The following is a 26,908-nucleotide window of genomic DNA, read 5'->3' as shown; positions in this document are numbered from 1 at the left end:
GTTAAGTTCAAGTTATTCTTTCTGTGGGTGTTGCCGCTGGCATTCCTGACACTTCCAGGAACTGAATGAAGTCTTTTCACAAACATAAACAAGAACAAATCCTTTCTGTAGTTTCCTCCAACCTTCCTCTCTTTGAAGCTACCTCTGCTCTCAAGATCCTATATTGAAGAAAACATTAGGGAGCAGGAGAGCAGAAGTCCTACGCTGTGAATCAGTACGAGAGACAACTCCCTTTAACTTCATTCAGAGCATCACATCAGGAATATTGAATATTAGTAGCAAACCTTTAAAGTAGGATATAAAGATACTAGCTACACAGACAGCAAAATTCGTTCCCTATTAGCTGTATACAACCTGGTGAAGCAATAAAAGCTCTCCCTCTGGAAGTTCTTAAAACTTTTTTGAATTGCCAAGATCTGGGACAGTAAGGCTGGAAAAAGATGGACTTGAATACATCACGTATCTTTGAATCTTTCCTTAAGTGTCTCCAGTAACCTCTTTAAAAACACAGAATACTAGGCTAACTAGATCTTTGCTTTTTGACTAGTTTGAGAGTTCTAAAGAAAGGCAGTATGACATTAATTAAAGCAACTGAGCTCTTTGTCTGCACAGATTTCAAAAACACTTTTCAAACTTCAAGTACTGAGATAGTTGATAGCCAAATTTTTACTTATCATAAAATCTTTGTGAGCTCTCAGAAGCAAGGGAATTAAACTGAAAGGAAATAAATGTTCGGGTTTGTGAGAAATGAGAGCTCATTGACAGCAGAGCTGAGAGGTGGTTCTTCTCCCACTCATCTCCCTTTCCTTGTATGCTCCTACTGTCCACATTGTGCTGATTTATCAGATCATAAGGTTATTAAATTCTTTTTATCTAGATATTCTTTCCTTGTTTAATCAAGTGAATTAAAGTCAAGAGAGTCTGGTGCATGCACAGAGAGAGGAGAGTTCACTTAGATGTGGGCAGGACCCACTCCAGTGGCAGAGTTTTGTTTTGTCAGTTCTGCTGCTCATGGAACTGTAGACTTGGTGTCCTCTCGCATGGAAAACATCCTTCATTACACCCTGCCACTCGGAAAACCCAGTATCACTGTAGTTCATGTACACAGCCCACCTCCCAGATACCCCAAGCTTTTCTAAAAGTACTGTTCCAAGATAATACTCAGAAAACCACATCTGCAGCTCGAACAAGCTTTTACTCCACATCCAGTTACAATGCAGTCAGTAACAGCACACTACAAACCTCTGTGGTTTCAAAGAAAATATCATCAAAATTGTGATCACATCTCACAAATTTGGCCCATTCAAGGAAAATACAGCAGAAAATAAGATACTGAAAAAAATCAACTGATGCTTAAATCATAATAAAACATCCTTCTATCAAATAGTTTTAATACTATTAAAACTAGTAGGCTGAAGTCTTCACTCCTCATGTTTACTCACATAAGCAAGAAACAACACCTTCCTTCCAGTTTAGTACACATATATCTGCACACTCTTGCAGTACACAACGCAGGACGAACGAGGAGAAAAAAAAAACACAAACCTAACTACTACTATGGAAATTGGTCATGGTTTCACAGATTCTCAGGTACAGCCTGATTCACATCCATTTAAATTAGCAACACCACAACTTAAAACTTGTGGAATTTTACCACCAGTAGCAGTAGCACAAATCATTGAAATCTTCCTTCTCCCTTGCAACTGGAATAACTCAAGTACTGAATATGAAGTTGAATTTGTAGAATATGTTGAGCTAGCAATGAAGAGTGAAGGATAAAATGAGAAGTAAAAATAGACTGTGAGGCTGTCTTAGAAAGCAAAGTAGAATGAGTATTACATTAGGAGAAAAAGTCATGCCGTAATATTGTTTCCTGTTACATTTTTGCCTTAATATTTATAACATACCTGTTACCTGTTTCTTCAACTTTTCAATTTCTTCTTTCAAACTTTTAATTTCTAGATCTTTGCTTGCTGTTACTGGGCCATCCACTGTTGAGTACTGCAGAGCCTGGACTGTCTGGGTTGACTCTAGAAAAAGATGGAAGTGGGTTACAAATTACATGCCTGATAATCTGAGGGGTTCAGAAAGATATTATTAATAAATCAAGACATGCCAAATGACTCTCCACTGAGGATTCTACAATTCATAACTTCCAACTGCTAAGTGCCAATTTTTCAGTACTTGTCAGCTTGACAAACTAAGTTCTTAGAGGTTTTAAGAATGAAATCTTTATGCCAGACTAATCAAGGCATGGTGTGAACAAAGTTAGCATGTTACGAGAAGTTGCATACATGGGATATTTTGGGCATAAACAGTAAGAAAAGTTTAATTTGTCAATGGAAATAATAAACAGAATTCTTTTGTGTTAGAAAGCTTTCCAGGAGGTATATTTATTTTTTCCCACAATATAAACTTACAAAGTTTATACAAAGTACCTTACAAAGCTGCAAGTCAAAAAAGTGATTGAATGGATTTTCTAATGATTGTACCTTGCAGTTTTCTACTAAGTTCAAGCTTTTCCTGTTCTAGACGTCTTATTCTCCTCTCATAAGCTTCTGTTGCTAAACTATCCTCCAAAGTTCTTTGAATGCTGGCATCAAGATCCATGGAGGGTGGTCCAGCTGTCAGTCTTAGACAGCTGCGATCTGAAAGCACACTGGGGGAAAAATGAAACAGGACTGGATTTTACAACAGGTTGTGTTTAAAATAATTCTTTAAAATAAACAAATAAATACTTTAAATTGTTGATGACCATATAATTTATTATACAGTCAAATACCACCTTGTTAGTATGTGCACATTCACATTTTAATCCCTTTTTACCTAGCATTATTATCTCCTCAATGCTTTTTTTCTTACAGAAAAGTGCAAACAAACCCTGAGTAAAAATGATCACTATGGACAGTGTACATCAGCCAGGTAGCAAAGAGCAACAATGCAGATAATTAGTAAGATTATAATAATGGTTTATTTTAAAAGAATCAAGTTTCCCCAAATACTTTAATGACAATGATCACAACAAATGGTGTGAAGTTATCACATGACAACCAGGGCACATACATACCAGAAATGTTGTGGCCCTGACTCTGTGGATACTCATGTACATATACTAGTATGCACGTAAATAATGCTTCTGAAGTCCCCAGGACATGGCACACAACCAGCATTAAGCACATGTGTTTGCAGGAACATAGGCCTGTTTTTTCAACGGTTGTAAACATTATTTATTTATTTACTCACACAAATGATCAAGAAACATACATGGACATCCTCGGTACTGTTTAATTTAGCAGTAGAGATGCACATGACAAATACCACTTTAATACTGAGTATCAAATAAGTCTTTTGTTTTTTTGAAATATCCATCCAGACTTACAAGAATGTCAAAGGAATAGAAATAAAACAATATTTAAAGTTTAATAAGCTAAGTCCTTTCTGAGTCCACACATCTGGTTGTAACTTTGACATATGCAGTTAACTTCATATATTGTCTGAAAACCACCTTTCTCAACAAAACTCCTCTGAACACAGGCACTGCCCTTCAAATTCATGTCAGTTTTACCTGCAGACAGCTCATTGTTTTGGACAAACAGCATTTTATATTAAGGCCCAGACATTTCCTCAGTAAACCACATTCAGTGGTATCTGTTTGGTATTTGCTGGTTTCAAAGACAGAACCTTACGATATTTTGTAACCAGCCTTCAGACAATTTCGGAACTCTCAACTTACCAGCTACTTGTATACGTGAAACCCACAAATGGTAAATGATGGCCAGAAAATGCTGTGTGTGATGGTGGAGGCATTGTTTCCTAGAAAAATAATAGGACAGTTAAGTAATATCCTACTGGACTTAAAAGATTTCTGAATTTAACCATATGTGAAGTGTTAGTGATAATATCAGATTAACTCCATTCACAATTATCCTTATCTACTGCCTAAATATGAAATGGCACCACCTAAACCTATTTATAATAGCATGCAATATACAAAAATAGAGCATGCTGGCATAAAAAAAATGCTTTTCTAGTTAAATAGGCTATCATTGAAAGAAAGCAAAATATTACACATATTAAAAGACAATTCATTCTTTTTTTGTTTCCAAGAAGCACTTGGCACAAAAAGCATCACCTTTTATTCCCTCCTATACTCTTCTCTGCTATTTCATCAGGCAAGGCTTCCTGCTTGTAGAACTACCAACCCCACTTCTGACTTTTTTAAGAGAACAACAGTCAGACATTCACTAGAAAGAAGTAATACAACAGGGTTTTCTAATCCTATTACTACTCTGACCATATCTTACTTCACTGCTCCTTTTTCCTGCCAGATGAAGAACTACAAACCAAGACAAATCTTAGAGCTTCTCCTGAGGCTAAAATAAACCTGTTGCTATATTAATCTAACCATTATAACTTCTAATATTCTTAAATATCCTGTTATGAGTTTCCCATTTAACTGCAAGATTCAAGGTTTATGTTGTTATACTAGAGATGGCCTTTATAGTCATCAAAAGAAGCTCCCTAAGATGATGATTATGATACTGAAAGTGCTAAAAGGTTCTAACCTGTCAGAAAAGGCAACACAAAGATTTTTTTCTAAACCCAAACGAAAAAGAAAGAAAGGAACCAGTTACACTTGGGGTTTTGTTTGTTGGGTTTTTTTTCCACAGAAAACTCAGCAGGACAGAACAGGGAATAAAACTGCATTCAACATAAGTCCCAAATCACCTTTTCAGAAGCAGCATCAGCTGTATTATACCACAACACTGACCTTTTAGCAGCCAAAAATCTTCACATCAAAAAAGAGTTCCCAGCATAAAAAGCAGCATCAATGACATGGCTAGTAGATTTTGTTAAGTACAGTCAGTCTACATTGTTGGGCATTTTGGAAACTAAGGACAAGACCAGATTACAAAGCTTTAACTTTCCACTAATTACTAATAAAAATATCACATTACAGACTATAGTTAGAAAAGGTAAAATTCTTCAGTTCTCCTCTACATTTTGTTTTTACATTTTATAGATTTAAGTTTCAAAATCATCTTTACAAGTAACTTTAGAAAGACTAAATGCATAATTGTGAGATTTAAACAGCCCATACAAAAATTCTTAGTTACCACACAGGTAACTGAACACTGATTCTAAAATATGGCTTTCAGCAACCTGGTTTTGTGGAAGGTGTCCTTGCCCATGTCAGGGGGTTGGAACTGGATGATCTTTAAGGTCCCTTCCAATCCAAACCATTCTATGGCTCTATGATACTATACCTACTGGTAACAAAGCAAGATTCTGTAAAAGTATTTGTTTCTTTGGCAAAGATCAGAAACACATTTCCTGCTACATTTGTGAATTTAACTGTATAGCCACACTGACAAAATGACAAATGAATCCAAGTCTATCACGGCTATCAGAAAGGCTACTAAACCAAATAGTTAAAAGCTGAAACCCAGCAGAACCTAGGCTGCCTGAACAACCCAGTTTTGCCCCTGTGCTTATATGAACTTTTAAAATACATATTAAATTCATTAAATATTAAATCTATGGGTTTAAATTCATTTTTCCATGGGACTATAGTCTCATTCAAAGTTCAGGCAGTACAATAACAATCATGGCTTTCCAGCATCGCCTTTTCTCTTCAGCACTGGGCACACTGCTGCACACCATTCAAATCTTGCATAGAATTTAAAACAAACAAGGTCTAGAAGTCTCGTGGGCTTATCTATGGTGCTGACTTATGGAACAGCAATGCAAGAATGTGAAACTTCCTCCTAAGATATTTATGAATGATGGAGGGGAAAACACCTCCACGTTACACAGAAGGAATTTGAGGCAAAGTAATATTAAATCCAATGTCCAGGATTGAAGCAAAAATGTAGAATACCCTCCATCATGCAATGTCTTAGGCTAGGTTTTTCAGAGGTTCTGAGGTGGTAGGTGTGAAAAGAAATGGTAAAAACATTAACCTCCTTATATTAAAACAGAACAAAAAGCAACCTTCAGATGTTTCAAATTAGGAAGCTGAAAAAGAACCTCTAGAAACATCTCTAACAGGTCAGTGGCATTGATTTTCACTCCTATATGTCTAAAGAAAATTAAGAACCAGACTCAGTTTTCACAGCTGACTGTGTAATAACTCATCACAGGAGCACTCTTTCTTCACCTGCAGCTCCCTTCTTTTTCACAGCGGGAAGGTATTTACACTGCACAGGCACCTTTTGAAAGCCTCAGCTAGGAGATGAGGCTCTCAAAAGGAAGACTCATGCACTAGGAACACTAGGAGCTTGTTACTGTGATTAATAACTGTATGTGTTAGTTAAATATGTGTAAAGTTACAATGAATTTACCAAACTGAAGTTATCCTTAGATGTGTGTGTTTGGAGGAGCAGCCTTCAAACTGTGAATGCATTGCTCCCCACAGTTCTTCAAAGCAGAACACAGTGAACAAGCACAATGCACTAAACTGCCCCTTCCATGTATTTTGTTATAAAGTGTATTACAAAAGCAAAGTTTTCAGAGTATTAATTCTATACTTACAGAATTTTTTAAGCAATCATCATCCACATCAAAGTTTGATGTATCAGTGGGGCTGCTGACTTCTGGGATGTAAGGTGCCTCACAGTTTCTAATGTTGTCCCAATCAATCCCAGCAAAGAATGGGTGGTTCTTAAAGTCTTCTATCCCATTTTGTCCAAGTCGATGCTCTCTGCTACAAATGAGCCTTCGGATGAGGTCCTTTGCACTTTCAGAGACATCTGTCACTTGAGCAGGAAACTGAAACCTCTCCTTAAAGATTAAAATAAAGTAGTTTATTACCAAGAAAAAGTTGGGAAATTCACCCTTCTTCATGAAAATTACTATGCAGAAAAAGAAATGTGCTAAAACTGTAGTTCTTACACATACCCAATAAGGTTTCTCGGAAAAAGAAGTACAGAAGCTATTGAAATGGTTTTGTTTCCTAGTTTTTATTCTATATTTAAATTTCCCTTATACTGTTGAATTCTACTGCTACCTCCATGTGGAAGAGTATTTAAGAATCTTCTGCCAACCAGTGGATGTGCCAGAAGGAAGTAACACAAAAGGAGTGATGTAATGTAGCCAAGATTTACTCCATAGAGTGAACTAACAGCCATCTTTCCAAATCCAGATTTTCAGTTTTGAGCTGCTTTATCCTAAAGCAAAGCCACCTGAAATCTGTAACCATAAACTTACTACATGGAAACACATTTTTCATTCTACATTTATGAACATTAACATAATTGGTACATAAAACCCCCTCATTTTAAAATAAGCTGTCAAATTACCCTATTACTCATTATAAAATTAGCTTAGAGACAGAAAAAGAAAGTGCACTAACTTTGTGGTTCATTATTTTCCCATAGGTCTCCACCAAGGACTCAGCATAAAAGGGCGTTTCTCCATAAAGCATTTCATACATGCAAACTCCCAGGGACCACCAGTCACACTCGGGCCCATACTTTCCTTTTCCATCTTCCATGGCCTGCAAGATTTCTGGAGAGATGTAGTCTGGCGTTCCGACTGCCACTGAAGATTGGACCTGTAGAAGTTACATTTATGGGACTAAAATCAACTTTCATCATTACAAACACTGCTGTTTGGGGCACTGAGCATGCATATATAGATAAAGCCAAATGTTCTGGTTGTAACAATAACACCTAAACACAAATAAAGGCTTGTTGAATACAAAATACTTAAGCATACAAGGCACTACTTTAATAGGCATCCCAGTAATATACTTTTGCTAAACTCTTCCAAATATTTAGTAACAGAGAAAGAACAAAACTGTTAATTCTTAGGCTTAGAACTGTTAAGTAATTATAGATTAGGTAACCACATATATTAACTCAAATAGTTTGTAACACTCTGGGACATGATTAACATGCTGAAATTACATTCTCGTCACACCTACTATATGCTGTGATGAGACAGAAACAAGATGACATGCTAGTAACATATTTAAATAGTATATTTCTATTTAAATAGCATGTCATCTTATTTCTGTAACTCATCCTGCTCATACTAAAGCTTACGTTTTCAATAAGGATTAGAGCTTAGAGCTCGAAACAGAGATTCATCAGCAAACACCTAGTCAGTAATGACAGGGCAGCTTCTCTTTATTTATTCATGAGTAGACTATATGATCTAAAAAGCTTTATATACAGTAAATCCAAGCAGTGTGCAGTCATATTTTGAACCAAGGTTTGTTACATACAAATACCATTACAATTCCATTTCCTTTGACATAAAGGCACCTTTTCTCCTTCCTAGCACACATTTTAGTGTCTAGCAAAGAACTGAAGAACACATATTTAGGAATAGCTCATTCTCTGTCATTTACCGTTCCATCTTCCATGAGTTTCAGACAAGAACCAAAATCTGCTAATCGAATATGTCCGTTCATATCCATCAAGATGTTGTCTGGTTTAATATCCCTGCAATTAAAACACATTTCAGAATTAGCACAAAGATGTATTGCATAACATATAGTGCGAGCATTAGCTCTGCTGTGCTCTTATCATTCAAAACCAGCAACAGACCAGTAGACAGAGCACAATCACTCTTTTGGTGAAATTTGCACTGGGGACATTTCATGACAGAGGCTACAGATCAAATCATACGACGTGTGTTAATTTTAGTACAAATTGTGCAGTCAAATTCCTCTCGTCTCTCACAGGTAGACAGGAGAACCATACTAGCTCTGAAATTTTGTACATAAACCTTTTAAGTCATCTGAAGAGTTTTAGTTAAGTGGCAGATGCATGCTTATACTGGAGCTGGAAAAGAGTCTGTAAGTTCTACTACAGAACAAAAGTCAACGAAAACCTACAATAACCCACACATATTTAAACGTAGTGTCTTTCATTAACATTTTTCTCTCACGTACACCACTTCTAGCTATGTCTGTCTGCTTGTACTGTTACTGAAAGGACCAGCAAAGCCATTGCACACCACTGCAGCTCTGCTGGGCCAAACTCTACAGCTGTCTCATGATACACATGGAAAAAAATCTTTCTATGTAGGCTACATAATAAATACTCCTTATTTTACAAATTTGACTCTTCCAGGTTTTTTTTCTTTCATGTTTTACAGATACCTGAGTATACTGAAGTACAGATAAATCATATGCTCCCGGTGAGCAGTTGACCTGGATGAAAGCATCCACACTCCCTAAGTTACCAGAGAAATGTTTATTGTTCAACTTGCAAACCAGGTTCAAATGTTGAAATTCCTTTTCATTAGAAAGGTCCATTAAGCTACATTTTTATAAATATATGACATTACTACATCATCTTACTCCATCCTTATTTATTTTATTCACAAGGTACATCATGACTGTATGAAGTACTATAAACACCTTCACAGTGAAGAGCCATTTCTAAGACATAGGAACAAATGTTCTAAACCAAATACAAAAGGGAAACCCTGACCTTGCTCCACTCCCCTAACAACTTACAACTGAATGTCATCAATGGCTTTGCAGACAAATTCCAAAACATTCACAAGTGAAGATATTCACATTGTACATGAGAGGAATTTCCATTTTGTTTTTCGGGTTTTTTCTTTTGTTTGCTTTGCTTTTTTTAGATAAAAACTGAGATATAAGCAATGTTTACAGGGAAGCTATAATGGAAAATAAAACAGCACCTTGAACAACATTACAGAAGCAATGGCACAAAGGCGTCACACTTACAGGCTCAGCTACAGTATGGTAACGGTATCAGTGACAGCATGGTAACAGTATGGTGTCTGAAGAAAAGTACTGAGCTTGTGTTCCTCAAAGACAAGCAGACAGAGGCCCAGGCTGGAAACAAATTGTAGCCATGTTCCAAATATACAGAACCATTTACAGCACAAAAACATTACTTCAGAAATCATACTTTTGCATCTCCCAACTGAGCATAAAGACAGTTCTTTACAAAGCAAGCCCAACAATTAACTGAGTCCATCCGCTAAATAACGTTTTTCCACTTAATTTTTGCTGATGCCGAATATGCCAAAACCCCTGCAACCTCCAGACTGAGATAGTTTTATTTATTTTACACTCACCCACTAAAAACACTCCTTAAGCATGTTTCTAAATAAAAACAAACACATGTTATTGAGACCTCTGGAATTACAACTTCAGTTTAAAACACTTTGCAAAAACATGTACCTAAAATCAAGTTCCTCATAGAAACTGGATCTAGTTCAAGCTAAACAAAAACATGAGTCACCCTTGAGGCTCCATTTATCCATGGCCTATCTTTTAATATATTCCCAAGAGAAATAATAATAGTAATAATCATCATACTAACCTCCCCCATTTGATCTCACAAAACAGCAAAAAACCATGAAAAATCTCACTCTATTGTCAACACTGTGCAAAACCAAACCTGCAAGCAACACTGAAAGCATATAGACTAACAAGTATTTGTCACAAATGAAGTTTGTAAGGCTCAGTAATAACAGCATAAGAACAAGTTTTACAGTTAAGGAAAAAAAGAGGCAGACTTAATACATACAAATTATTCTCAGCTCTGGTAATAGAAGGCTAATGAAATGTTCTGAATTCAGCTGAACTACATCAGTAAATGACAGTTTGAAAGACAAGAATCGGTGGCACCTGCAGAGCCAAGACCACAAGCACAGGGAAAGTTAAGAAGCCTAATGAGCCCCAGAGAGGAGCAAGGAAGGGGAGTGATTATTGCCCATGTAGCTGTAGAGTTCAAAGGTGGTGATTATGGGGAAAAATAATCATAAACCCTGCACCTCCAGTGAGGCTGCAGTTGTTAGATTCCATCTTAATTATGAGGTTTGTTCCAGGTCTTTGTTTAGAATGACATCTCGTGGTGACCCTTCTTTAGCAATCAGAACTGAATTATCTCCTGTTCTCCACCTTCTCCAGCTTATCTCAGTTTCTTCACTGTATGAATTAGGTCCCTCTTCCCACGCTTCCATCTCAGCTGCAGTTTTATGCCTATCATTGCCTGCCTCCTAGACACACTCAAAGAAATCCAGTTCTCCATGGCCTATCAAACCCAAGCCTCCTCCCCTTTTATTTCATTCCTTCACTCACAGTTTATTCAACCCCAAATTCTAGTCCCCCTGCATATAAACATTTAAATAACTCCTCCTATCTCAATTCTCAGCAGTCAGCATTTCCCTATAGTCACTTCTGAGATTCACTTCCCTTTCCCACTGTCTTCCCCTCTACACAATGTGCAATGGGTACAGGTTACCACAGTTACATCTTGTACAAACCAAGCTAGTACAATTTTGTCAGATGTACTCCACAGTGAATTATGAGGACACAGGTATCCAGCACACCCAGAGAAACACAAACCCTCCTTCCATCAGCTTTTTTTGTAGCATTGCCACCTGAGAGGCTGTGAACTGAGCGAAGACAGCTGTTCTGCATCTTTCTGAATGAGTGATACACCAGCATCAAAGGAGCTACAATTCTGGACCAAATAAACTTCTTTAAAAAAATACATCCATTTAAACCATGGCTCCAATACATGGTACAGGAGTGACTTTTATTTTTATGAGCTGCACTGGCCTTGACTGTAAGAGAAAATCAGCTCTGCACAGCAGCTTGGATACAGTGATGCTTTTTGTATCTGTTTTGTAGTCTTTCATTATTTGTTTCTGTTCATCTGGAGAATGCAATAGGAATAAATGGTCTGGGTGATACCTGCACAGAAAATAAGTGTGAAGGCTTAAGAAAAATATCTGAAAATTCTGTAATTAATCATTTTCATAAGGCTTCTTGTTCCTCAGATTGGTATGTTTACCCCAGTGACTGCACTCACCTCTCTTTAAAACAGTTTACTTTCTTAAGCCATAATTGAAACCCAAACATTTTACATACTAACTGTGTTAATATAAACAACACTCTGAAAGAGGACTACAGCAGATACCTGGATTATTGCCATTCAGTTTGACTTTTCTGTTAACGACCCCGTGTAGAATTTCATTTGTTCAGAAAGACTCAAGAAAATGTATTCCCTCTGAGACATAGCACATTCCAGCCATAGAACAAACTGAAAAGAATTTTCACTACATGTGAATGTATTTTTTTCCCCTGGATTCATTTCTGATCCTAAAAAAAACCTTGAGGAATCGGAGGTCTTGCATACTGAAATTTGGACTAGACAACCTACTTAAATTCCTTCTAATCTGAATTATCTGATCATCTTAAAGCAAACCAGTTCCTGAGGTTTATGGATGTCATCCTTTGAATCACTGAATCAATGTTTTTGAGTCATTTGCAAGACTACATGGAGTTCCTCAGGTCTACAAGCAGATTCCAGAAAAATCTTCATTCTGTTTCATGGGCAGCCTCATGAAGGCAGGGGATCACACGAACAGAAAGGAAGATACGTAAAAAATAGTGACATTTAATGCAAGAACCGTAACAGAATGATAAAGATTCAGTTGTGTCAGACACTACCAAAGATTATGCCAATGGACCAACTCCCAGGCCCACAGCTTAAAGTTTATGTGATAAACTTACCACATAAGTTTAAGTAGCAGTTAAGAGTTTGTGAGCAGTACACAAACTGGTATTTAAAAGTTTGTGAGCAGTAGGAATCTCTCTTCTTGGTAACTGCAAAGTTACGATGCAGAATGTACTCACTTCGGTTCTTCATTTGTAGTGCATTTATCCTTTTTTTTTTTCAAAACAAAAAGGATCAGGCAGAAATGGAGGAAAAGGTGAAGAATCCTTCTCTGCAACTGCTATCAACAAAAGGTGGCCAGATGGTACAAGGGGGCACCTCTCAATTGCGTCCTCAATGAAATGAACATTTTGCATGCTAATGGACTGTCCTCACATACACAGCTGAGCTCTTTAAAAAGCACTGAAATGATAATAAAGGGGCTTAGGTGGTTCTAAATTCAACTGCAATGTGAGCCAAGGCTGAGAAAAGAAACAGACCTGTCTTAAAGCAGAAATCTGACAGCTGAGCTACCAGCTTATTTTCGCCCATTGGATAAGAAATGGATAATCTGGAGAACAAATTTTATTGGTAATGTTAACATTAGAAAAACATGGAAATTGATTTTCCTGAACAGGTCACACACCCCAAGACATGCTGTGTTTGGACAGTACAGAACAAAGTGAATAGCTTACGTTATTTTTCTGTGAAATCTCCACATGAACAGTAGTTTTTTAATGTTACCAATGCAAATTAAGATATCAGCAAATCAGAAAAGTGCAACTGCTGGCACAGAGAAACTGATCCAGACAACCCATTACTAACTGAGGATTTCACAGCACATTATTTCCTCATTATACATGCAAGAGCATTCCCCAAAAGTATAAATCAAAAGGTTACAAGCAGACATCAGTGATTCTAATTATCCACTCTTACAACAAGACATGGGATCCTTTGCCAAGTTACCTACCCTAAAAAAAAAAAAAAAAAAATATATATATATATATATATATATATATATATATATATATAACCAAGATCTTACTGCCAGAATGCCTGGACTTTTTATCCAAAATTCTTTCAGAACACAGGATTATCCTTAGCCAAGACAGAAGTTTGGCAAACTGTTTACTTCACTCCCTTCTGCTGTTTCAGGTTTTCTTCCGCAATCCTTCTCACACAGAAATGCTACATCCATGATAAAAAATGAAGATACTTGGTTTTGGCAACACTCCAATAAAAGGAGAAAATTTGGTGCCTGTGAAGTTCTTATTAAGGTATTCAGCAGTGCCATACTGACAGCTCAGGCCAGATCCACAAACAGCTGGTGAGCTTCCATCAGGAACACTCCTCAAAGGCTGCATTTTTTTCCACAGTCAAACCTATGGACATTGATGTCCACCAGGTTATTTCTGTTGTCCAGTACAGTGTACTGAGTTATATCAAAGTCAAAGTTGCCATATTCTGCCAACTATAGTTTATCTGAGTTCTAGTGAGCAAAACTAGAAATAGGCTCCATCTGGCAGAAAGAGCAATGTGCACTGAGCCAAATTAGATTTGGGCAGTCGGCAGTTATTCTTTAGTAATCCCAGTAAGATAGGCTGCACAAGATAGCAGCATGAGAAAACTGGGATATGTTGTACTTCATTAACCGTGCCTCTTATCAAGACTCTACTGTGCCTTCTCCTAAACAGACACTCCTCCACTTCTGGGTGGAATCCAAAAAGTGAGTATTTCAATTGACTTCAGAATCATTTAAATCACTTTGATCACAACCTTATTATTTACATAGCACCCAAACAGTTGCATCACGTTTGTATATTAAACAAAACCTGTTTCATGTAAAGCTGACAAACTAAAGCATGCAACTGAAAAAGACATAGTAGCCTTGCAGTTAACAGGAGTAATCAAAAACTAAACACTTTTCAGTTTAAGCCTTAACAAGCAAAGCAACTACATGAATAGAAAAGAACCCAATAAACAACCTTATTTTAAAGTTACAATGAGGAGGTTCAACTTGTTTTTTTCTTAAACAGCACCTTGATACTGTAAAACTCCCCTGTTTTCTCATTAACTCTTGATAATAAATCATTGTGTGTGTGTTGTTCCAGAAACACGCAGTAATTCACCACTACTAAAAGAATCTTGCTACTCTCAGCAGCATAAATTGCATCTAAATCTCTTAAAGTCAGTGGACAGACTCCCACCAATTACTACAAAATATCAACCTAACCAAGACAATAAAGGGTCTAGATCTGTGATACAGTCAATATTTATTGAACAGTGTGTTCAATACAGTTGTATTTACACTGTTATAGATCCTTAGAGTTTTATTCTTAGAAATATTACAAAACTAAATGAAACACCATACAGAAATCAAGGTTTCAGGTACTAGATGCAGCACATGTGCTACATCACGTACAAAATCAGGTACTGAATCCAAGTTTACTCAATTTCAGACTACACATTCTGCCAAAGAGTACTTTTTTAATCCCTAATCCAGATTGAGAGAAGTAAATTCTGTGTCTCCTGAAAATTAGGTACTTACATTTCTTTCTTACTACAAAGAATCTGCACCACAGCCTTGAAGTATAAAATGCAAAAAGGACGAAGGCGAATGTTATTCACACTGAGTGTGGGAACACAAGAAGTAAGGAATGTAAATCCCAATGAAAGATCCTTAGGTGAGACAGCAGAAAACACTTTCATAACAACAGTAGGACACTGCAACAAACTGCTTAGGGAAATTTCACCATCTCCATCACTGTGATTTTACAGAACTGGTTAGACAAACATCTACCAAGACGGCTTAGCTGTAGCTTGATCTTGCCTTGCAGCAGTAGAAAAGTATGAATTGACCTCTCCAAGTCCTCTCCCAGTCCCTCTCTCTACAACCTTTAATTTCTGCCACTCACGCAAGTATTCTGGACACAAGGCAGTATTTACCTTACGGTATCCAATGTTCTTTATGAATTTCAAATGCTAATAAAGGAAATAATAACAAACATCAGGGAATGAATGCATCAGCCAAAACATATACATCTAGAGTTTGTTCAGGCACCAATATTCATTCCTGAACACTTGAACTGAATGCAGTTACTGGCTTATAAACATATGCTCCACCACATCATATTGTAATGTCCTAGAATTAATTTACCTTAGAAAAATGTCTCCCCGTGGCCTCCATGCGTAAGCATTTGCTTTCAAATAATGGATCTCTCACCTCTATCCTAAAACAGGGATAAGTATTTTTCAAAGCTGCTTATATCTGAATTTTTTCCCCTTCTTTTAAAAAAATACGGGGTGACTTAAAAAATCCTTTTTGATAAGTGCTTGGCAGCTACATACGCCCTGGAGTTATTGTCTTCCATCTAAAATGCTCATTAACTGACAGAACCTTTGGAGAAAACCCTCACATCCAGGCTAGGCTCCTCATACAGTATCTTGAAGAGATGTCAGGGCAAAGTCATTTGTGATGTCTAAGGGTTATTTCTATTGTCTTGTCAGTTTTACAGACAAAAACCAGGAACACACTCTGTTCCATTTTAAATTTATACCATTTTAAATTTAGTACCTTACAACGCCGATTTACAGATGTAATTTTAAGCACCTAAGAAATAAAACTAGAAGACTTGTAGACATGATCAGAAGAAAGACAATTCCTAATGACAAACAACTGTGGACATAATGGAAGGTCTGATATCCAATGCATCCTGCAACTGATAAAAAGTTCAAGTAAAACTCATTCCTTAGTTATTTATATCAGACAAAAAAACCCTTGTAGGAACTCTAACATAAAATCAGGCACACAGAGAATTGAAAATTTGAATATTTAATAATGCATTGATCAGAATAGCTTTGCTGAGTAAAAATTCATGCATAGAAACATGAGAGCCATGTACTGTATTTCTTTTTAGGTAATTTTAGTAGGTTTCAAATAGCTTTTTATGATGGTCTTTCAGGATGCAAATTCAAGGCACAAGTATGAAAGCTTTGAAAGATGTGCAAACAAGATGATGGGAGAAACAAAACAGAAGTGTTGTTTACTTTTTTAGTAACAGAAGCCAATTTGAAGAAGACTTATTTGGTTTAAGAAGTCCAAACATCAGCATAGGCAATAAATAAAAATTGCTACTAACTGACCTCAATTTGTAAAACTCTAGGAGACAATGCTCAGGAAATGAGATAAATATTCTGACATGAAACAAAATAAGGAATAACATAACTACAGAACGATACCCTAATGGCTCTGGAGGTACTATGCTGTTTATGGATCAAAGTCAATCCAGAACTATGACTACTTTGAAAAGACTACTGAACATCTATCTGAATGTGGCACTTGGCAATCTGCTCTCACTGACCCTGCTCTGAGCAGGGGGGTTAGACCACCTGATTTCAAGAGACCCCTTTCAGCCTCAACCATGCTGTGATTCTGAAATGATGATGAAAGCTCCCTTTTCAATTTTGGTTCAGTAACAACATTCTGGTTCTACTGTATCCTGCTCTAAAGTTTGACAGACAGAAAGCCCCTATTTATCCCAAGTGTTCAGCAACCAAGGTTAGTCTTCAACATTGCTGACACTGTAAAGATGTGCCTCAAGTCAATGCATGGGCCTCAAGTCATTAGATAACTCTATGTGAGCAGCCATACCCCACTGCTCCTTCACACAGGTTTTCCCTGTGTAAGTAGTCCTGGCTATAAAAGCAGGCTCATCCACTCATAGGAATGGCTTCAGCACATGAGTCTGTGGCAGGGCACAGGGTACTCAGAATTATGGTACCCACCAGCATCACAGCTCTGTTGCCCCAAAGCAGAGTCTATCTTTCACATACCAGTTCCAGCAAGAGTTTACACTTGCTGCCAGATACTATTAAAGGATCAACTAGCTGGTTTATTATATAGAAACCTAACTTCATCATATGATTTGCCTCTCTTATCAGGAGCCTCAGCTACAGTCATAGCTTCCTCTGATGTCTCTTGCTTTTCTTACCTGAGGACTCTACCCTAATCCTGGCTCTCTACTTAACCATACCAAGACTCTCTGTACAACAATTTTGAACTTTACAAGCAAAGGAAGACAAGAATGGCAACAGTAGCAAGGTTTATAAAAAGACTTTTGAGTGGTAAAATATAAACAGAATTTGCTGAAGATGCAAACTAGGCACTATCATGGTCTGGACTACTTATCTGAACTCCATATTCCAGTGCATGGATTACTTTTGTCTCTGTGTTTTCCTTACCTAAATTGTTAGTTAATTTGCAGTAGCTACATGCATGTTTTTTTGTTATTACAAAATTATATTCTCAGGAATGCTCAGGCACTAGAACGGGGTGTATCAATATATAAAGGAACAAAGGGGTTTTGTCAGGACTGTTTCTTATAGATGGCTCTTCTGAACCCAAGTACTTGCAGGCAGAAGAGTACAAAATAGGTGTTTAAGTTCTACCTTTATGTCACTAATTAAGTGTGCCTGCAGTGAAAATACAGTGAAGGAGCCTCTGGTTAAAAGAGATGTCAGGGAGTGGACTGCTCACATAAGCAAGCAGCCTACACCAGGGGGACCCTGAACAACAGCAGCTGAAAACGGGCTGTGAACCAGAAGTTTTGCCACAGCAGACTATGTACTATTTGTGAAGGAACAGCCGAGAGCCTTCAATTTACACAACATTTAGAAAACAAAACAGAAAACCTGAGTTCATTTCTCCATGTCCAGCTGGTGTTCTCCTGGTTTTCTAACAAGCTACAAAGCCGTGCAGTGGAGGACCTGGCTGAGGGCACTCACTATATTCGCCTCTCTAACCTGCCCAGCTGTCACAATGCTTTTTTTGGATCTGATCATTCTGCTTATAGTTTCACATTCCTCAAGAGAAACTCCACACCAACAACATTCATCAGAGGAAACGGCCATTTGAGTCAACACTTAAGAGAATAATGGCCTTCAAGTTCAAGTCCAAAGCTGCATGAATATTGGGAAACAACTGTAAGTACGTGGCAGAGAAGTAACTACCACAGAAGCGCATTCAAACATCTTGAACACAGTTTGCTCTTTTTTGTAGCAGTCTATTAGATGATACTTTACTAAAAACCAAACTAGCTTAAGCTTATGGTGGTAGACACAAGTTTCATTGACCACCCAACTTTAAGTATTAGGTTTATTCACTTAAGATGTCAGTGTAATTGCAACGGAATGCCAAGCAGCTTGTTTGAACTCCCTGAATTTCAGTTGACAAGAGCTGTTTCTGGGTTGCTAAACTGTAGTCTTTTGTATCATTCTACACTTTTCCTCCAAAAGATAGAAATAAAAATATTATTATCACAATTAAGAAAAAAAAAAGCAAAACAAACAATCAAAATCAGATTCTCTATTTGCCATGTTTTGCCATGTTAAACTTTACTGGAATTCCATTTTGGCTTCTAAGAACTCAAGTAAACAGATTAAGAAGTCTACAACCAGTACCTGCCTCCCATTGGAAAGATTAAAAAATTAAAGTCTGCTAAGTAAGGCTAATTCATGTCAAAGCTTTTAGATTTCTAATAGTATCATGAGTTACTGGCGGGTAAAGGAGTAGAAAGAGTAAGCTCCTTAAGAATGTTATGTCCATCTGTGAGTGCCATCTGTCAAAGAAATCCTGAAAGAAGAGGCTAACGAGGAATCTGGAATATGCCCAGCTGCTGTACTGCAAATTACTACCTATCCTAGAAAACCTTAACACATAATTCCAGGCAGATAAATGTTTTCTTTCCTTTTGATTCTCATTTTAGATATGGAGCCTCTGCTCCTTGACTTTCAGTACAATTATATATAGTCTCTGAAACAGCAATTGCACTGAGTAATTTGAGAGTAAACTAGACAACATAAACTGAGGACTTTACTGGTTTTGACAATGACAGTCAAGAAAACACTTTTCATCTTTGGGGTTTTTTTAATGCACTGATGATACTAAGAAGGCAATTCACAGAAGCATGTCCACTCAGAAGCTGTTTGGACAATTTAATAAGTTTTAATACATATCCTTCAATATGTGTTTGTATTTATATCTCTGTAAGACACACAACATACGTGGGTTTTTTTAATGATTGGGGATATTTCTAAGTGTCCTGAGCTAAAGCAAGCTGTTAGTTCCAAATCAGTACAAAATTTCTGGCACTGATGAAAAACCAAACTAACCTGCTGGGTCCACACTGCATCCCACAGCAACTCTTCCCTAGTCATTTTCTGTCTTCCTCCAGGAATAAATACAGAGATACAAATACACCAAGAATTATGGGAGATGAGGGAAAGGGAGGTCTATGCACATATGAGTTCTGAGATCATTAGACTCTTTTCATTTTGCCAAAGGAAGGATATACAGTCTTAATATGATGTTGATCATATCCCTCTCCCATCCATGTACTTGAGCAGCAACGAAAATCACCGTGAAGCAATAAAAATACACTAAGGGGGGTGTGGGGGGGAACATCACATTGAAGAATGTAGAACATACTTTAAAGACACATAAAATATAAGGAAACAGCACATTACAAAAATCTAAATTTTGTTGCTTGCTCCTGCATTATGTGGAAAACAGAACAAATATAAGAGCAAAGCTGTAAGTAAACCCTGGAGGCTAATAAAATGCATGGCTTACAACAAGAAGAAAAACAATGCCATCCCAAGAGAACAAATATATACATCAAATACTTGCCATAGCTCTTACAACACGTGAAGAATTACTATTACATCCTATATATTTTACTGTTCTGCCCCCAGGCTAGTACAGCTTTAGCTTTCACGTAGTTTTTGAAAGACTGCCCAGCAGGAAGAAGAGTGTTTCAGAAAACAACACTACTACAGAGCCATTTTAATGGGCTGCAGAGATGATTTCCCCCCTTCATCCAATAGAGGTTAGTCAGCAGTTACACAGATACTTATGATTCCTCTTTTTTTAATGGAAGGCCATGTTAAGAATATTGATCCCCCTTCAGAAAAAGGTGGGGGCAGGCTACTGAAGAACAACAGACAAAAGCGTGGCTTTTCCACATGTCTTCTACTTGACTGTGCCCTAAATTAACAGTATATAGGTTAAATGCTACTACGAAAGAAGACTCCTTCTTGGTAAGTAAAAACTTGAACAACGGAGAGCAAAGAACCTACTACTCCTGAAATAATAAAACTAAATTTAGGATCACCTCTTTTGCTTCTCCCCAGCTTGATCGTGTTCTTTCCTGTACTGCAAATATGGCATTATATTTACTGTCTTTTGATTACTTATGCAAAAAATAAAATGCAGTCATGAATCTGTGTTGAAGGAACTCTATTTACACACTGTTAAAACACAGCAGAAGATAATGCCATTAAATGCAAAAAATGCAACGTGACTGACTTTTAGGTACAGAGGAAAAGAGTAAGAGCATGTGTCAAAGCACATCTAAATTGCATTTCACTTGAAATTTAAATTATTTCAGGTTATTATTCATTCCATGTCAACCACCAACCTGACCAATGGTGATATAGGCAGAATCAAAGCCTTGCTGGAGGCAGCAAGAAAATGAATGTGTGCCTTACGGGAGTATATATTTGAAGGCTTTACACTGAAAAGAAAGCAGCAGCAGAGGACTGTCGCCTTTCCCGTGTGCTGTTCCATAGCCACATGAAAAATCATATCACAACCCTCTCACGCAACTCTCAACCAAGTCCCCCACACAGGGAGAACAGCACATAGGGTGGGAGAGCCCACCAGTGGAAGGAGCTGAAGCGGGACATCAACAGCTCTAAATCCATGAGGAAAACACAACTGAAGGAACATTTTACTATACCACTCAGGACTCCAAAACTTTTCAAGGGTGAAAGTAAACATTGTGCCTAGTTGCTCAGGTTCAGAATCCTGCCTCAGAAGGCAGCACTTGCCTGTTGAAAGACCTACCACACTGCAGCAGCTCTGCCAGGCACAACAAGCCTTCACCCGACCTGAATGCAAGAGAAACTGGTAATGAGTCTTCTGAGTCACAAGTCCTACCCTGACAGGTAAAGCAAGAAACATTTTACATCACTATTTGGCAATACATTTTCATCTGTGTTAAGCTACTTCAGTGTGAAAATGTACAGGGTTCTTTCTGACTATGTCAGGGGATTGCAGGTAGGTTAGAAGACTCCCCGGTAGTTCCCCTTCCCTTATTTTGCTGTTTTGAGACAGTGAGTTCTTTCCTTTTGGACACTAAAATTACATTCAAAGTAGCAAATTTTTGGCCTATATAAGATGGCTTTGGATTTTAACTCCTTACACTCATGGGTTCTTCTACCCTGCGTACTTTGCAGACTACAGAGGATCTGGATGAGACTTTTGTAAGAGACTAAGGCTACAATCTTTCACCTGACAATGGGATTCCAAGCAAGATGGGATACAGTCTGGAGATTTTTTTCCTCCTCAGAAAGACGAGGTCCTTCACCCTTCTTTGCTGTACAGCACAAACACATATAGAAGCAGAATGGAAAGGGCAGAAAACACTGAACAGAAGGATGTGACCATGTGCGGATGTGCTTCAAACTCCTAGCTTGGCTGTTGATTATTTCAGTAACAGCCCATTTTACTAGTATTTTTTCTATTGTGCTTTCTCACATTCAATGCTCACACAAAAGTCATTCACTGCAGAAGGAAGGAGCTGGTCAGAGAGAATTCTGAGTCTTTAAAATGCTGAGAAGCAGTGCCCTGTGCATACAGCTGAAGTGGAAGGTAGCAAGAGTCAGGCTGCGTCTCGGGTAGGAGTCAAGTCACCTGAAGAACCCCAGTGAACCCAAAGCCTGCATCTCAGTGAAAACTATGGAAGGCGATTCAAGCACTGTCATTTTTACATCCTATGACAGAATACAACAGAATTCACTGTGAGACGTTACAATGAGAAAACGTGTAGTAGGAAACTATGCACTTCATAGTACTGCCCATTTTTTTTGAGATTAAGGTATGATGGATTTCACATGCTAAAATTACAAGTGTTGTATTAAAGACATTCAAATAAAGAACTGCAGCTACTGACTGAAAGCTGGAGTTGAATTCACATTATAGAAGAAAGTCAGAGAATACTATCTTTAAACAAACAGTTATTTAGGAATATTCAAAAGAACCAGAAAACCTCTAGCCCTCAGAAGTCACTCATGTCCTTCCTCCCCTTCTTGTGTCCCTTGCTCCAGTGCTTGTTTTCTATCTAGAATCCTCCTCCATTTAAATAGCTGGTCACTTGGAGGATCAAAGTTGCTATTTTCAGTTACTTAACCTACAGTTAATCTCATTGTTGCTTGCCTGTTTAAGTCGAATTAGTTGTCTACTCCATACCTAACGGCTAACAGGAAGGCTGACAGTAAGTCCTTGGCTATATGTAATGTTACAGAAGGTGCATTTTGGAACTCTCATAAGGAGCAGTTTTAGCTAGTTTTCACACTTGTTTTTACAGAGTTGATATTCAAACTTACGTGACTTAATTAATGTCTGTATCAATCATTATTGTGTAGCTGAGGCTCAAGCATTGCTTTCCTCTCTCAGGAAACCAGACTGAAACCCCAAATTTTCAGAGCAGGGAACAGCAGTTTGGAACTCAAACTAGCAAGTTGACCAGTTACATCTATAAATGACTTATTAATGTCATATACAAGCAGAGTTAACCAAAAACTTTCGCTGGACATGTGCTATATCTGATCTGCTTCAGGAGAAGTCACACTTGAAGTACAAATTTTACTCAATTTTACTCAAAAGTGCAGAACATCGCTCACAGGTGCCTGTGCCTCAGCTCCAACCAGGAGCCAAACAACTTCCAGCAGGGTGTTCGGTTTAACAAACGGAAAAGTTTTTCCACAGCTCTTGACATTATTAACACCATCACCAAAGTATTCTGAGAAGATAAGAAGCAAAGTCACCTACATGTCTAACACTATTTTTACTCACAGGTTCAAAGAAAAATGCCTGCTCTGCTTTGAAACATCAGCAAACCCTGGACGCAGTTTAAATACTGAATTTTTGTACTCAACTTGAGATCTAAGCAGATCATAGAATCACAGAATCCCAGGCTGGAAGAGACCTCAAGGATCATCGGGGTCCAATCTTTCTTGGCAAAAGCACAGTTTAGAGATGATGGCCCAGCACCCTGCCCAGCTGATAAACAGACAACTTGAAATTCAGTTCCTTTAATAAATAAAGACATCTGTTTAGATGTCAACAGAAATTATTTTCTTTCTTCTAATGGCTCTGGAGCTGAGGAATGTACAAACTATGTAACAGTGCGACGGTACTGGCTGACATTTCTGTAATGGAACAAGTCAAACAAAACATCTGTTTTGAGATTTGATTGTCAGAAATGTATACTGATATGAAATCATGGCTCAAAAAGATCAATTAGACTAGAAGGTCATAAAAAAGCCTCTGCCGCTCTCCTGAAATTTGCATCTGCTGAGGTTAAATTCAACTCTAATGTTGTGTTAACATGAAATCCTCTGCTCTGGCACCAAGTGAAGCAGTTGGCCTGCAAGACCAGACTGGACAAGTAATTCAGCAATCTGCTTAAAGACATGGTTTTTATAACTTGTCTTTTTCTTAACTAGACCCACTTTTCTAGTTTCCTGTTATGTGCCTATGGTCACCTTTTAATCTCTCTAATAAAGCTGACTGACGGGACCAGCTCTGAACTTCAGTAAAGTAGCGCACAACAGATAAGGTATTCAGATTTTTTCTGCTTAATATATTACGCAAATGTAATTACAAATCTCAGTAAGACTATTACTGACACTATCTGAATGTTGTACAAACTAGTATCACACCATCAGATGCTTTCAGCCAAGAATTCTCATGACCATAAAATACAAATTATGTAGAAGCCTGCAGTACAAATCCCACACAAGCATGCACGTATTTCACACACGAGCTGCATTTTTACCTTACATGTATATTTGGTCTTCAGTAATTGCTGCACTTTGTTCGAGCAGAACCAAGTTAGAAAGAATTTTAGTCATAACAGAACCCAAGAACTCCATCAGGACTGTGTCAAAATTTCTAACAGGATACCAGAAACTTCTTCATTCCAGTTCAAAATACTCTGTTTTCATGGGCAACAGGAATTTCCTGATTTTTCAGAACATCTCTATTATTTCACCCCTCTCTCTCTCTAAAACAGAGGTATTAGAAGATTTTTTTTTATGCTGATAATAATATTCTATGCACGTTAAATTGCACTGATCTGGACTAGGCGACTGGGTAGCGGTAACAGAAACGAAAAACGTTTGTGAAATGCTTACTGATCTGAATTGCGCGAGCCCAGCCAAAATGTTATACACCACTTTCTAAGACACAGAAATCATTACCTGCAACAGGAAGACATACACTCAAAGTTAAAGTGGAAAATCTAAGGTTTTAACATGATATCCGCCAAAATGTTTCAGCATGTTAGAGGTTTCATGTTAGTTTCATCAAGACAATGAATGATATGCACATTCAGCTCATGGAAACTGGGAAGAAGAAATACATTGAGGCAGACATAGTTTTGGCAGGCAGCAACATAGAAGAATTACGGCAACACATTCATAAGATAAGTAGGGAAATCAGCATGCTAGTTTGTATTCATGTAGATATGGGCAGAGTAGACAAGTTGCTAACTCATTCTGAAATTATGGGACAGAAATTTGGGGTGTTGGTATATTCATAGGAAAAGCAGGAAAATGACAGAACAGGCATGATGGGCTAATAGCACTCCTATCTCCCCAGGGAAACTGGGCAGCTTCCTTGCACGTTTGTGTTTCTAAGGAAGCTGGCAATCTGTTGATGACATATTCTGCAATTTACCTTTGGCAAGTTAAGGTCAGACATCATCGCTTACCAGTTTTCTTTAATTGGAATTATCTTTGAGAAGAGATACAAAGATCTAGTTCCAAGTCAGACAGCACAGCACAAAAATGCTGTATCTTTTCACAGAATCATTAGGGTTGCAACGGACCTCTGGAGATCATCCAGTCCAACCCCTGCCAAGGCATGGGCACCCTGAGCAGGTTACACAGGAACACGTCCAGGTGGCATCTGAATGTATCATTCACAACTCTCCTAAGCATCTTGCCCTCAAAAGCAATCACTCTGGGAGCAAAATCTGAATTCCTGTTAACACACAATTCATGAGGATCAGCTAACTTTTGCCACAGTATTAGGAATTGAGACAAATTCCACATGAAAATGTGTTGGGGGTCTTTTTTCCACATGAAGAGTGCCACTGAAAGAACAAATGTCAGCACTAGTAAAGGTGTTGGTAAGGACCTGACTAAAAGAGAGATGACAATGGGTAGTGCTGAAAGAGGAAATAAAAATCACACGAAATCATTAGTGGTAATCCTCCAGGGTCAGTTTTGAAACTGATTTAACATTTTAGCTATTAACCTTGGCACAAAAATAAATGCATATTAATAAAATCTGTAGACACCAGAAAGCTGGAAAGCAGCAGGAACAGCAGGGAACACTGGAACACCAGACCTACAGAAACAGCTAAACTGAAGACTATAACAACAGAAACTGGATTAAATTTAACTGTAAATATTTGCCTACTGAGTGTAACAGCAGACATTTCACCTACACACTAGAGCTTATCAGCTTTAAATGACAGAGAAGGAATGGGGTACACCAAATGCTTTTATTATACCTGTACCCTTTCAGGGTGATGGAAGCATGGCTCTTGGCTTTATTGGTAGAAATATTCTAGCAGAGAGAAACTGCAGCTAGAACACAAGTTCTGCCTAAAATGTAATCTGGACTATTATTTACAGTCCTTGTCATTAAAGTTTCTGAAAGCTTAAAGATGTCTGACAACTGTAAGAGTGAAGGACAGCTCTCAGAATATCCATAATGAAGCCTGGCATAAAACACTACTTCAAAAACTGATCTGTAAAGAAATCCCTACAATTTTAATTTATACATAAGAAGCTTCAATCAGCCAACATCTGCCAAAACATAACTGTAGTTCCAACAGTACAAAATAAACCAAAACCAAATAGCCATTATGGTACAGAAATTTAGTTCTTTTTCATCACTATTAAACCCTTCAGAGCTAGACTCACACATAAATAAAGAAATATTATCTTTCCAATTCTTCTATTTTGCAACGCTTTCCCATGATCAAAACCAATCTCTGAAATAGAACATATGTGGATTTCTTATCTTGCCTTATTTATTGCAGTCCCAAAACCTCCCAGCCTCTCCGGAACTACTCATAATCTAAAAGTTCCACTTACTCTCAACTACAGCTTGGCTGTTACTACACCTATAAAGCCAGAGACAAAATTAACCAGGACTGAAACTCCAAAGTTCTATTACTCTGCTATAAAAATTAAAACATATCCACTATATGAAATTACACATTATTTTTCAATACACCTGTATGCCACTTTCTTCATACAATAATGAGGCTACGATCAGCTATCTTCTGATCCCAGACACAGGGTGTGAAACTCCCATCCACCTCAAGGGGATG

The 26,908-nt window shown here is 37.7% G+C and overlaps 1 protein-coding gene across 9 annotated transcripts in view; it reads right to left on the bottom strand.

Annotated features, from left to right (window-relative positions):
• CDC42BPA (CDC42 binding protein kinase alpha) overlaps window positions 1-26,908 on the bottom strand; it is a 183,601-nt gene that overhangs the window by 71,855 nt on the left and 84,838 nt on the right. For all 9 annotated transcript variants that reach the window (XM_065679746.1, XM_065679748.1, XM_065679745.1 and 6 more), the window contains exons 7-12: window positions 8,357-8,450; window positions 7,355-7,555; window positions 6,535-6,783; window positions 3,734-3,813; window positions 2,493-2,659; window positions 1,908-2,030 (exon numbers count right to left, since the gene is read on the bottom strand). In XM_065679746.1, coding sequence (XP_065535818.1) covers window positions 1,908-2,030; window positions 2,493-2,659; window positions 3,734-3,813; window positions 6,535-6,783; window positions 7,355-7,555; window positions 8,357-8,450 — 914 coding nt within the window. The remainder of the gene's footprint in view (window positions 1-1,907; window positions 2,031-2,492; window positions 2,660-3,733; window positions 3,814-6,534; window positions 6,784-7,354; window positions 7,556-8,356; window positions 8,451-26,908) is intronic.

The sequence above is a fragment of the Lathamus discolor genome, chromosome 5 (genome assembly GCF_037157495.1).
Source record: "Lathamus discolor isolate bLatDis1 chromosome 5, bLatDis1.hap1, whole genome shotgun sequence".
NCBI classification, from domain to species: domain Eukaryota; kingdom Metazoa; phylum Chordata; class Aves; order Psittaciformes; family Psittacidae; genus Lathamus; species Lathamus discolor.
This window is presented reverse-complemented; position numbering and strand designations above follow the sequence as displayed.